This window comes from Narcine bancroftii, chromosome 1, assembly GCF_036971445.1.
Source record: "Narcine bancroftii isolate sNarBan1 chromosome 1, sNarBan1.hap1, whole genome shotgun sequence".
In the NCBI taxonomy this organism is placed as follows: domain Eukaryota; kingdom Metazoa; phylum Chordata; class Chondrichthyes; order Torpediniformes; family Narcinidae; genus Narcine; species Narcine bancroftii.
In genome coordinates, this window is record NC_091469.1 from 276,735,433 (window position 1) to 276,749,538 (window position 14,106).

The 14,106-nt window shown below is 39.2% G+C and overlaps 1 protein-coding gene across 8 annotated transcripts in view; it reads left to right on the forward strand.

The window, feature by feature from the left end:
• Positions 1-2,600: 2,600 nt before the first annotated feature.
• Positions 2,601-14,106, forward strand: part of sbf2 (SET binding factor 2) — a 446,331-nt gene continuing 434,825 nt past the window's right edge. For 2 of the 8 annotated variants that reach the window (XR_011345382.1, XR_011345383.1), the window contains exon 1: positions 2,601-2,866. Coding sequence is in view for 4 of the 8 variants with exons in the window: in XM_069900054.1 (XP_069756155.1) it covers positions 2,659-2,866 (208 nt within the window). In the remaining 4 variants the exon portion in view is untranslated. The remainder of the gene's footprint in view (positions 2,867-14,106) is intronic. The other 6 variants (XM_069900054.1, XM_069900071.1, XM_069900038.1 and 3 more) reach the window with 4 other exon arrangements.

Sequence of the window (14,106 nt, forward strand, 5' to 3'; positions counted from 1 at the left end):
TTATAGGCAGCACCAGATTGGAACCCGGTTCACTGCAGCATTATTCTGAGTAATTTAACTTTGTCCAAAATGCTTCTACTTCTTAGTCCCTCATCAACACGATCACCCTTTTGACCCCCACCTTAAATACTCGTTATCTCCCCTTCTTACCAGCTTCTCTATCTTTTCAAGATTTCAGCATCTGCCGCTTTTGTTTCTCATGCGAATTGTTTTGCCCTATGAAACATTTAGAGGTACTTGTTTATTAGTCTGCTTCCAGCATTTATATGCAACTCATAGGAATCAGATGTCAGACTTAAATATTAGAGGGAACAATGTCAATGTAGGCATTAAGACTATATTGAATCATTTGCTGATATCTTGGGAGATCTTTTGAGAGCCTCCAGATGGAATGCCAGCTTGTCAGGTACTTTTGCAGCGTAACGGATATATGTTAATCTTTATTTTAATGTTAAACTATATTTCTCGTATATAATTATCTTAGTAGATGTATTCTTAGTAAGTTAGTTGTGGGTGGTTACTGGGGCACAAAGACAACACATTGGCATTTTAAACACACATGGTTCTTTGAGATAGAAGACAGAAGCCAGTTTGAGATGAAAATGGATGCTGCTTGAAGTTAGAGTCAAGAAGATGAAAAGGATTTATGGTGGTTCTTGAGATAATGCAAACAATAAGTGTTATTTCAGAAACTCCTGTATGAGCGTGCGGCCATTTTAGTTCTGAGGAAAGCAGTAATTATTTCCGAACTGAGAATTTAAGACCTTCAAGCAAGACTAAAATGATGCTGAAGTTTTGAAATTGACTTTTCAGAGTGGGATTTTATCTCACATACACATTTACATTTGTGCATAGTGGAATTAAACTTAGAGATAAGTTTAGAGATAAATGAGAAATGCTATATTATAAAGTCTCAACATCACATTCTATTCTTTTTGAAGTGAATGCCAGCATTGCATTTGCCTTCTTCTAGTGCAGAAAAACTATTTAGTGTACATATGTAAACAAATAAAGAAAAGTAAACAAATGGACTGTGCAATAAAGAGAGAAAAGAAAACCAATAAAGTGCAAAGAGTCTTTAAATGAGTCCCTGATTGAGTTTGCTGTTGAGGAGTCTGATGGTGGAGGGGTAGCAGCTGTTCTTGAATCTGGTGGTGCAGGTCTTGTGTCACCTATACCTCTTTCCTAATTGTAGCAGTGAGATCAGAGCATGTGCTGGGTGATGTGGGTCTTCGATGATTGCTGCTGCTGCTCCGAATGCAGTGTTCCCTTTAGATGTTCTCAATGGTGGGAGGGTTTTGCCTGTGATGTCTTGGGCTGAGTTCACTACCTTTTGGTGAGCTTTATGTGCCCATACCAGAATGTCATGTAGCCAGTCACCATATATCTGTAGAAATTTGGCAGCATTTCTGCTTTCATCCCAAACCTCTGCAAACTCCTGTGGAAGTAAAGGTGCTGATGTGCTTTCTTCATGATGCCATTGGTGTGTTGGGTCCAGGAAAGATCCTCTGACATAGTGACTTCCAAGAACTTAAATTTGCTCACTCTGATCCCCCAATAATTACTGGATTGTACACCTCTAGTTTTTGCTTCCTGAAGTCAACAATTAGACTCCTTGGTTTTGATGACATTGAGTGTGAGGTTGTTGTTGGTGCAGCATCCAGTCAAGTTTTCAATCTCCATCCTGTATGCTGTCTCATCGCCCCTTTTTATACAACCCCTACCTTGGTATCGTCAGTGAATTTGTAGTTGGTGCTGTTGTACACAGTCCAAGGTGTATAGCGAGTTGATCAGGGGGCTAGGAACGCAGCCCTGTGGTGCTCTGGTACCGATGAAGATTGTGGAGAGATGGTTTTACCAATCCTCTCTGATTGTGGTCTGGAGGTGAGGGAATCCAGGATCCAATTACACAGTGGGGTGTTGAGTCCCAGGTCTTGGAGTTTGCTGATCAATTTTGAGGAGGTGATGGTGTTAAATGCTGAACTGTAGTCGATAAAGAGCATCCTGATGAATGCATCTTTACTGTCCAGGTGCTCCAGGGCTTTGTGTAGAGCCAGTGAAATGGCATCTGCCATCGATAGGTGACTTGGAGCGGATCCATATGGCCTCTCACTCAGACGGGAGCTGATCTGTTTCAACACTAGCCTTTCCAAACACTGTGGAGATGAGTGCCATATCAACAATATGTTCTTGTGCTCAAATTGTTGAGCTCAGTTCTAGTTGTTTCCCCATGGCGTCCCATGACTGCACCTTAATTGCCGCACAGTAGCCGATATCGAGGTTGAAAGGCGCCTATTCTTTATGGTTGGAGTCGGTGTCCCATATCATTCCATCTGCTCCTTTTAAAGCAGAATGTTTGGTTAGCTCGAGGTGAGCTGCTCGTCCTCCTTCATTGGATTTGCAACACTGAAATTTGGTGAAAAGCTGACCTGCCTCTCTTGCTCCGACTGAGTTGATTTGTTTGGAGTCACCTGCAAATTCCGCTTTATTTTGATTGACATTCGCGCCCTCTCATGATTTGAACATTGCCTCCAACGCCAGCAAACTGGAACATGACACCGCTGAAAGACCAACAACAGTGCTGACCGTCGCTTCTTTACTCGGCTTCCCTGAGAGCGCGCTGCCCCGCACCGCCGCGTCCCAGTCCCTCCCCGGGCAATGCTTTGGAGGGATCCCAGGCGACGGCTCGCCGCCGCGCCAGCAATCCTGTCGGCGCACGCGCAGTGCGCGGGCCGGGAGGAAACATGGCTGAGGTTTGCTCTGGAGAAAAATGTTGAAGTTCTCGGTTCGGAGCCCTGCGATTCACGAGGAATGACGAGATTGGCTGATTACTTCGTGGTGGTCGGCTACGACTCCGAAAAGACGGGTGAGCAAAGAATAAAATAATGAGGGTGGGGGGTGGGGGGGAAGAGATGGCGTTAGTCATGTGTGTCCATCTCGTTGCAGTCGAAGAGAATCGTTTAGGCCGTGAATGAGTGAGTGCAGGGCAGCTGAGCTGAATCAGTGGGCAGAGGGTGGACACTGAACTTCTTTGTTATTCAATTACAAATGCTCAATGTAAACTTGCCTCAAACCCTTTTTTTTGTATGTTAGGTATGTTGTTTGTTTTATCTTATTGTTGATAATTGAATCATTCATAACAGTGGAAAACAAAATCTGCTTTCCAGCTTTGTGTGACTAATTATTGACGTGTTGAGTGGCTTTGGAAAAACAAAAGCATATTTGTGTTTTTAAATTCGTCGGAGCATTGAGTTGCAATTGTTTTTTTTTAATCATTTTAGTCTGGGGGGGGAGGGGGAGACAATAAAGTTATTGATGGTGGGGATCTTGTTTAGAAAATAAATGACCAATTTAGGGGGAAAAAAACCAACCTGTATGTCTTTTATGTTTTTTTTCTTCCATTCAAGAAATGCTACTGAAAGGGTCTCGTTAGAATTATTTATTAAACAGCTGAGTGTGCCAGATAAACTTTAAATTTTACTGACATGTGAGATTACACAGGGGAAATTACTCCCTGACAAGAACTGCTTGCTCTGGACAGAGCAAGTACCATGGTAAATGCTGTAATCTCTAAATTTTCCATAATAGTGTTGTCAACAAATCTCCTAAATTGTATGTTTTGTGGAAAAATGTTGTTCATCTAAGTTTAAAAAAAAATCTGTTTAAATGATTTGAATTTATAAAAGAACACATTCTGCTGCTTCCATTAATTGAAAGAAAAAAATAAGCTAATACTTCAGCAACATCCCAATATTGTTGAAAATTTTATGAATTTATAATGTTTTTTAATTTCATTGAGGGCATGCTGGATTATTACACAGAAAACACTTTATTCAGGAATTTTAAAGATTCTGTTTTTTCTTTGAGGGAATTCGCTAAAACACTTTCAATTTTAAAATATTAACTTAATTTTTAAATTAAGAATCAGTCTTCGTTCCAAAGCATCAACTTTTAATGCACTTTGTTTGCAACACCCAGTTGTTTCAAAGGCACAATTGGAGCACGTGTATTTAAAAATGCAGTTTTCCTTTGAGTAATTCAAAGAACTTGAAAATTATTAATTACTGTAATGAAGAAAAAAAAATGTCCACACTTTGACAAAAGGCTAAGGCCTGAAACAATGGTTATATCTCTCTGCTTCCTATTGAGGCTGTGTGACCTGCTGAGTTTCTCCACCACTTTATGAATTGCAGAAGTAAAGATGATTTGGAATTGATCCATTTTGGGATCTCTGGAAAATATTGAGGTGACAGCAATGCTCATCTATTTGTATCCTCTGTTTGAAGGGCAGATGTACTTCTCAAAATGATAGAGATGGAAAAAAGAGACAAAAATATTTTCATTTTCTTCACAATAGTTAGGAATTTTCTGGATGCTTCTGTTTGTACTTTTTATATCATTTGCTTTTTATTGAAAATGGAGTGCCTCAATTGCATTCTTTCATGGGGAATTGAGCATTTTTATTGTCCATCTATCACTGTCAAATGTGATTTTTACATCAATTTTATTAATCTGGTATGAAGTCTATTGTGAATTAATGAGATGATATAAATGAGAGTAATCTATAGAAGGAACAGAATCCTTTCCTTTAGAAAAGTTAGCCAGTTCAATTTGGAAGATTTTTGTCAACATTGTTGTCATTCTCCCAATTTATCAATTTTGTTATCTGCAGCTTTCTGTGATTTGATTTGAGCTTGCCTTTCGCTGCTTTGCTTCTTCAGTACTTTGAAGCAAATGTACACTCTTGCAATGCACCTTCATTGTAATTGCAAAGTAAATGTTAGCAATCAAATTGTCATTTAGAAATCTTCATTGATTATGTTTTGAATCTTTGGAGAGATTTCTATGCTTTCTTCTACAAAATTTGTGCATGGCTTTTTAATATTGAAAAGAACTATAGAATTTGGGAATTGACACTGGTCAAAGAGAATGTAGTAACAACCACTACATGTGCAGCAAATAAAACTAATTGAGCAGCTGTGTGATTTGTTCACTCACTGGCAGTTTTCGTATTCCATTGTGATTGAATGAACTTAGAACTGCAGGTGTTTTTTTTTAAACAACCACCAGTGTTGCCACAGCACTCATTAGGTATGCCCTCTTTGGAGGAACCATTAGGCTCATCACCTTCTGTCTCCAGAAGACTTGGAGGGCTTTGGTGCAGCCTGTTCAATGAAAGCCACAGTATGTGCACAGAAAGTAGTTGTTCTTCAGGCCCAATCTTTATGGCAGCAAATCCAGTGGATTGATTTGACAATATAGATATGGTATCTTTTGAGTTTGTATGTCTTAATTTACAGTTAACTCAAACTGAGTTTTGAATTAAACAAATTTATTTTTAAACTTTTTATAGTTCCATGCTTTTTTAGTTTTATAATAATCAATATTACTTGTCTAGTTCTTGCGTTGTTTCTGAAATAATTCTGTGGATTCTTTTTCCAGTTTTGATCGGTGTATTTTTCAACTTGAATCTATATGGGAACTGATCTATGATTATATCAATCAGGGTAGACTAATGTAAGTTATGGCGAGTTTGATAACTTTGGCTAATCTATCTTTGTATAAAAGATTTATTTAAAAATGCACTGATTAGTCTTTTGAAAATATTACTTGTTTTCATCTCCCAATATTGTTTTTGCTGTTTATGAAAGTCAAAATACTTCACATGTTGGAAACATGCATCCAGACATTGTCTGTGGAAAGAGAAACAGTTAAAGTTTTTGGTCAGAACCTTCAAATTAATGTTATGATGTCGTATTTAATATTGTCATTCTCTGAAGAATAAGATAGAATGTCTCTAATTTTGGTTAAAAATTATTGATGGTACACAGGAATCTTGAATGAACTATTAATGTGGTAGCTTCTTGTGAAAAGTTATGGATACCACAAGTACAGTGAAAAACAGAAATATAATTTGTACCATAATTCATAACAGCAAATGAAGGCCAAAAACTGGTGCGCTGGAAGCAGTAGATGAGCTGTTTAATTTGTGTGTCTGCAAATGCAAAATATTTATGGGGTTATTTTGGAAAAGGAAGTATTACAGCATGGAATGAGTGAATCAGACTTATTTTAGACTGCTAGTTTAATGCAAGAGCAGTCCTGTTAATCACACTGCCTAGTCTCCATTGTTGGCATGTTTCCCTTTTTGAGTTTATCCTATTCTTTAAGAATATTGCTGAATCTGCTCCTTTGGCAGGCAGTGCGTTCCAGATCCTCACCACATCCTGTGTTAATATATTAATTTTTGTCATCTTTTGGTTTTTTTTCCCAATCTCCTTCATTACCCTCTGGTTCTTAATCCATCCACCAATGAGGATAGTTATTTCGTTCTTCTCTATCTATTGATTTAAATCCTTCCATAACCCCTTTATTCAGGAACAACTCTAGCTTTCCCAGAAATCTTGTGGATTTTTAAAGTGTAGCCCCAGTTTTAAGATGTGGCCAAACCCACATACTGTAACCTTGCACTCAATGTCACCAAAACTTAGGAACTGATGGTTGACTTCAGGAATGGAAAACAGGATGTACACAATCCAGTGATCATTTGGATCAGATGTGGAGAGACTGGGCAAATTTAAGATCTTGGAGGTCTTTCCCCTGGATCCAACACACAAATGGCATTGTGAAGAAAACGTGTCAGCATCTCTACTTCCTCAGGAGTTTGCGGAGGTTTGATATGACACCAGAAACCCTGGCAAATTTCTACAGGTGGAAAGTGTGCTGACCAGCTGCATCACACACTGATATGGGGACACCAATACCTTGGAGCATAAAACCCTCCAAAAGGTAGTGGACTCAGGTCAAGTCATCACAGGCAAAACCCTCCCCACTATCAAGAACATCTACAAGGAATGCTGCCATCAGAGAACAACAGCAATCATCAAGAATACATGCCACCCAGCATAAGCTCTGTTCTCGTTGCTACCATCAGGAAAGAGGTATAGGTGCTGCAAGACTGGCACCACCAGGTTCAGGAACAGTTGCTACCCCTCCACCATCAGTCTCGACAACAAAATCAGGGACTCATTTCAGGACTGTTGATTTTAAAAAATTCTCTGTATTGTACAATCAGTTTGCATACACTGATCATCAGTTTACAGTTTATTTGTTTACATGTATATGCTGTGTAGTTTTTTTTCCGCACTACCAATTAGTGGTAATTCTGCCTCGCCCGTAGAAGAAAGAATCTAGGGGTTGTATGTGATGTCATGTGTAACTCCGACAATAAATTTAAATCTGAATCTGAAAAACTCATTCTTGGCTTCCTTGTTTTTATACTCTGCCTCTGTTTTTGAAGACAAAGACCATTTCATGCCTTTTAAATTTTTCTCAAAGATCTGTGATTGAATATCCTAGTTTTCTTTGTAGTTTCAGCCTGTGTTTTTGTTCTTTGCATAGAAATGCAACTTTTTTTTCTGCATTTAAAACAAAAACCTGCAGTATTCCACTCATTCCACTGTTCTGTACAAATCTTAAAGAACATTACTATCCTCTGTACAGTGCTTCAAAGTTGTTATCTGCTCATTTAAACCTTGCAAGTTAAGAAAACTAGTAATCTTGGTACCAAAGCCAAAGGAATCCACCTGTGTACAGTGCTCCAGTGTGGAGCCATTTGCTACTGTTTCCAGGTAATTTTTTTGTTCAATCAGTTTCGTTTGATGATCATTCTATTTAGCACTTGATTAAATGCCCCTTGAAAGGAACATGCACCACCTAAACATCATTTCCATCACTGACTGTTTCATTACTTAAGTGTGATAGACATTTTTGGTAGTTAAATGCAATTTATATTTTTCCAATCTTTTCTGTTTTTTTAAATTAACTGATCTTCATTTGTGAAATAAACTGGTATTCTGTTCTAGATAATAATTTGTTTAAAACTTTTTTGCTGCTGCTGGGTTAAAACTGTCATCCCTTGCAAATTTAAATTTTCCAGAGCAGGTCACAAATCTTTGAGTGAAGAATCTTGTGTGTACAAAAATCACAAAAAATCTAGTTCTTTTTCCTGTGTTGTAAGTTACAGCACTTTATGCTAGTTTGATTCATTAAAATTGCAAAGAAACAGACCCTTTGGCCCAATTTGTCCATGTCCACCAAGTTGCCAACCAATTCAAACACATGCTGAAGAAACTCAGCCGGTCTCAGTGTCCATAGGAGGGAAAGAGAGGCCTGAGCACTTCCTGAAGGTCTGCAGACTTTCACGTTTCACTCTGTCTAAATGTCTTAATTAATGTTCTAGATGCCCATCAACCTCATGGGGGAAAATGTTGCCCCTCTGATCCCCTGTCATTTCTTACAATATGGTCAGCATTCAAAGAAGCATTCTTCTTGGTACAGTTGAGATCAGCTAATTGTGCAGAAATCCAACTTCATTATGTATTTTAGTCACTCTCATCAAATATGCTAGAGTTGAAATTGAACAAGTGAATGGCTGTGAATGGAGAATTTTGTTTAGAGTTTGAAACAGCATTTTGCTTTGGATTGCTAATGCAGACTTTGCTGTTCAGTTTTAGTAACCGTAGGATTGCAACATAACTACTGGTAGCTACCTTCTTAATAAATGTAGCTTCCAAAAGTTAAATCTGGAATCTTAATTTCTTTTTAGGCAACACTAAACAGTATTTATTGAATATTCATTAATTTTGTTAGGCTATTTTAAGCTGAATGGCATACCTTAAAATTTTTAGGTTCAGTAAAAATGGAAGAGAATGTTTATTTGAACAGATTGAATGAAAATATACCCTTTTCGTATGGATAGATTAGATCTGTGTCATGACTTCAGTGGTTTCCTTTTTGTAATATAATAATACTTTCAAATTATTGATCAATGAAAATTGAAGGAGTTGCTCATTAGCACGGCAAGATGAACTTGGAAGTTTCATCATTGTATTTTTTTCTTCCTCTGATTTAAAAATCATCCATGCTTTTTAATGGCCTTGTTTGGTTTTATTTGCGATCTGACTATTTCTTTGTATCTCCAGAGAAGGTTTTAGCGGGGGTGTGGCCATGCGAAGGACCTAGATGGATGATTTTTGATTTGCGCTCTCTGTGAAGAGTATTAAAAAGACTGTTAAAACTTTAAAGTAAAGAATTTTTTACTAAATGGACAAAGCAAATACCAAGGAACCAAAGCAGCTGAGAACAAAAAATGAAGACGTTTCTACTTGGCCAGGAATATCACCCCTGATCACTGAGAGCGACACAAAAATGGCCTCAGGATTGGTGGACCCTGGTAAAGCTGGGGAGTTGGGACAATAACTAAATATTGTCCTGGAGAAAATGGGAAAACTTGAGAAACTGATTTGTTGGCGTTTTTTTTAAAAAAAAAAATGAGAGACGTAACTGAAATTTAAAAAATCGTTGAAGACTTGATGAAAAGAATAACTCAAGCAGAAATAGACTTGGTAAAAACACAAGATAAGCTAAAAGCTTTGGAGAAAGATGCAAAGCAATGAGAGTCGGGCAATCACAGTCTGCTGGACAAGATCGACCACATGGAGAATTTTAGCAGATGAAATAACATCAGATTTATTGGATTGAAAGAAGGAATTGAGGGAAGCAATCTGGTGAATTTATTCAAAGCAGGAATCCTGCAAGTGCTAGGAGAAGACAAATTAATAGAAGAACTGCATAACGAAAGGTCTTATTGGACCCAAGAGAGCCAATGTCCATGGCTGGTTTTGGGTAAAACTTTTGATTGATGGCCTCGACCCCCTACTCGCATCCCTGGGTCAGCTGACACTAGCGTTATGATTTAAACCAGTGGGAAAAAGGACATTTTCCATCAAAGGACAGAAATGATGTGATTTTACACATGAGCACGTTCAACTACGTGCTGAGGCAGTGTGCTGGAGTCAGAAGGTAAGACTGACTGTCAGAGTGTCTCTTCCTCTCAATTAGAAGTGCAATCCAAATGATTGTAGTCTAAATATCAAGTGTGCATTATAAAAACTGAGTGGAATAAAATCTGGTGTGCAGTTTTAAAAGATCAGAAATAACAAAATAAATTGTCTGCAAACTGGGGTGATGGAGAAGTGCAAGAGATACTCCCACTGAGGATGGTAGAGGCTGTAGGGTAAGATTTGACGAGCACCATTAAAGATGACCGGTTTTATGAGAGAAATGGAGTTTGACAGGGACAAGTCTTTGGATGTAAATAATCTGAAGACCCTTAAGAGGTGATTCCATCAGGTTGTGGACCACAATGGGAGGAATGGGAAGGGCCTATTGGACTGGCCTGATTTCAAACAGGCTTGTAGTATTTGTGGTACCAGGAAACAAGCTGAGCCCCTCTTGGTGGCCAACATGCAGCCTAGTCAGGGGGCTGCTGCACAATCTGCTGAACATAGTTTGCAACTGGAGGAGGTACAGAGATGGGATGCCCCTTGTACCTCATCTGCCCCAGTTGCATCCTCCCTCCCCTGTACCTCACCCTCTCCCTCCACCTCATCCACTGTTAGTACCTCAGCCACCTAGCAGACTACAACAGTCCAGAAAAGTGGGACCTTGTCTACTGCTGCACCAGAGGCTGGTAAGAATCGTATCTCATCTGTTCATCATTCCTTATTTATTTACAAGTTCATAGACATGTCATGGCTTGTAAATCTCACATGCATTGAGCTTGTTATCCGGGAACTAAAGGGAGGAAGAAGCGCAGGAAGCCCACAAAAAGGAAGGAGACCACAAACTAACTCCGAGGGACGAGAACAGGAGCGTAGGGAGAGGCAGTCAGAGATGGTGAATGGGCTGACAGGCACGAGCCCCAGGCAAACATCAAAGGTTTATCACCCCTGATCACTGAGATTCGGCAGGAGATGCATGAATAGACAGGTGTGATAAGGAACCTGGCAAAATCGATTGATGTGATTGCCAATGTCCCTCCACTATCCATTCTCTTTCCACCATTAGCCAGCCTTCTGCATCCTCCCTCCAACCAGCTGCCTCCACCCTGGAGCCACGTGCCCCATTCAGAAGCCCTCCATCTCACTGCCAGCAGCCATCTCTATACAATTCTCCTCCTTCCTACCACTTTCCAGAGCCTGTTCCCCTCCAAATTCCATCATCCTCCCACTGCCGTCTTCTAACACCTGTGAAGCCCACCACCATGACCTCCTCAAGAAGGGCATGCCTGTAACAGGGTGGTGATGATGTTTCTGTAGATGACTCCTCATTTCCCCTTTCCACTCCTCTTGCTTCCAGTTTCTGAAGGAAGTGATGAGAATGCCAAGCAAGCAATTGCACATGATCTGCCAGAAAATTAGATGTTATTTCAAAATTCTTTACGTTTACAATAGTTTTTAGTTGTAATTGTTGATGAGCAGTGCAATGCGTTATTTATCTATTGCCGAGTTCTAAATGTGCACTATGAAAAGGTGCACTATTTTGTTAATGCTAATGAGATAAGTGTTCATGTGGACCTTGGGGAACTGAAAGATGCAAACACTGTTTACATGACTGTGGTTAATTTTTGATTTCAGAAATGCACTGCTTTTAATGGCATTTTAGGTCTATGTTTACAAATGTCATTCTCAACTTTCATTCTAACACTTTAATAAGCTGTTGTTGCTCTACATTATAAGATGTGCAATAACATTTTATTGACATTTAGGTGACGTGCCTCAGTTGTCTTCACGTTCACACAGAATAGTCCTAATAGTCCTCTTGTAGAGGGAGATCTGATTCAACACTCTTCTACTCTTCTGGAAAGTGTTCTTGGTTAATATCACAAATGTTATGCAAGACACAGTTGGCAACAACAATCTCTGACACGAAGGTGGAATTAATGTCCATTCTTTTAGACAGGCACTTGCATTGGCCTTTAAGACATCTAAACACATTTTCCACAGCCATTTGCATGAAACTCAGTTCATAGTTTAATTTTTGTTTCTGTCAATTGACAACATGAATCTGTGTGAACCCCATCATTAGCTATTTCAGTCAAATGTGCAGGGACTTTCACTCCAACATCTTTGGAGCAGAGGAATGAGTACAAGGAGCATAAGAAAGAACTTGAGAGGCCTTTTCCTGATGCTCTAGGTCAGGGGTGTCAAACTCAAATTCACAGAGGGCCAAAATTAAAAACTTAGACTAAGTTGTGGGCCAAACTAAATATTTATTGAAAATTTTCAACAACATCTGCATGTTTTCTCCTCTTTCAACATATGTAATGTTAAACTTTTTCTTATTAAAATAAATGTTTAATAATAGTTTTGGTTAAACTTTTTCCAGTAGAAGCATTAACAAATGAGAAATAAAATATTCAATAAATAATATTTCTCTATAGCCTTTAAGCTCCTTTTAAATGTATTTTTTTTTTTCACAAGCCAACAAGTCAAAAAAAAACAACTTGCTTCAATGAAAATCCAATCTTTCAACTATGAACAGTCGAAAGTTAACCAAAGAAAATATTAATCCAAGCTTAGCTTGCTACACTGTGATTTACTCTGATGCACCTGGGTCTAAAGCAGATACTTGGCATCTCTTCTTAGATGCAAGTTCATCAAACTCTGGGGTCAGAGTTTGCCTCCCACCTGTCTTGAAAGGTCCTGTTTTCTGTCTTTCGTTTGGCCATTTTTCGTAAGGGGTTTATTACATGTGAGTTGGGCGACAGGTCGCAGATGCTAATGAAAGTAAAGAGAGGAGGTGGGGGCGATTAGCGGGCTGACGGGCCGGCGCCAACGCATTTGCAAAGCATTCTGGGATTTGTTGTATGAGCTGTGCATGCGCTATACTGGCGCGGCGGCCAGCGGGCCATCTCTAATACATATTTGATATGATCTTGCGGGCCAAATATAATTATATCATGGGCCAAATTTGGCCCGCGGGCCTGAGTTTGACCTGTGTGCTCTAGGTGATCAACTGTGCATGTCATAAACTTCATCTTCCACTGTGATAATCACTTGTGTTCTCAGCCCTTCTGTAAAGGGAAGAGTTGATAAGAACTAGAGGATCATGGGTGTGATCAGACCAGCCCACATACACATCTGTGAAGCTGGAAACACAAAATGACCATGTGTGCAATGACAAGGCCTGATTTCTTCATTGGCAACAACTGATATTAGGAGACTTCATCCTTAATGGCAGTTGAGATTGACAACAGCTCGCAGAATAATTGAGTGCCAACCTTTGTGATTGCAGTAGGATGATGGATCTTCCTGTGGGGCAATGTTGGGGATATGTTACCTTCAATGGCATCAGCGAACACCGGATAGCCACCCTTTCTTTCAAATGGAGTGATAATCTCCTGAAGGTGCTCTCTGCTCGACAGCTCAGTGAAACGATTCATTCGGAGCTTCTTCATGGAGATTGTCACTTGCCTCACCACCATGAATACAGTGGCTATACCCACATCGAACAGAGCACTGATGGAACAATATGCACAAGGGATGGCATTGCCACCATTTGTCATGGGAACATGGATCTTCACCATAATCAATGGAGGAAGTGCACCACCCCTGAATTATCTCCTATCTCACCTGTGGGCAGCAACTGCACATTGGTTTTATTAGTTATTTTGGAATCCATAAGCCATTCTTTATTTCAAGGGTCTACGTGGGAGAATGAGAGGGCCCTCCCCAAGAACATCCTTATAAAAGATATTTACAACTATGTTCAGACAGAATACTCATTCATGATCCATCTGTGGTTCTTGTGAGAAGAATCCAATCTTCAGTGAGGATTTATTCAATGTAATGTAAAGAAATGGCTGAAAGCATGGAATGCAGCACAGATGTTTCTTCCTTAATTGGGTAAGTGTGTAAAATATTGGCAGTTCAGTCATGTAGTCATTCAAGTTCTGATGAAGGGTCTTCAACCTGAAACATTATTTATATTTTTATTTTCTACAGTTGCTACCTGATCTGGCAAGTATATCTTGTATTTTGTTTCCATATTTTTATCCTGTGCTATTATTTCCATTAAAGTTTTCTACCTAGTCTACCTGCAATTTCAATCTCTATTTCTAGCACAATTTTTAATGTTTTTCAAAATAAATTGTTCTAAATAGTTGCTTGTGTACAACCTCTGTACAATGTGTGTAAGACCAAATGGTGATCATAAACTTCAAGAAGGGATAGAGTTCATTCCCCTTTCCACATCAATAGT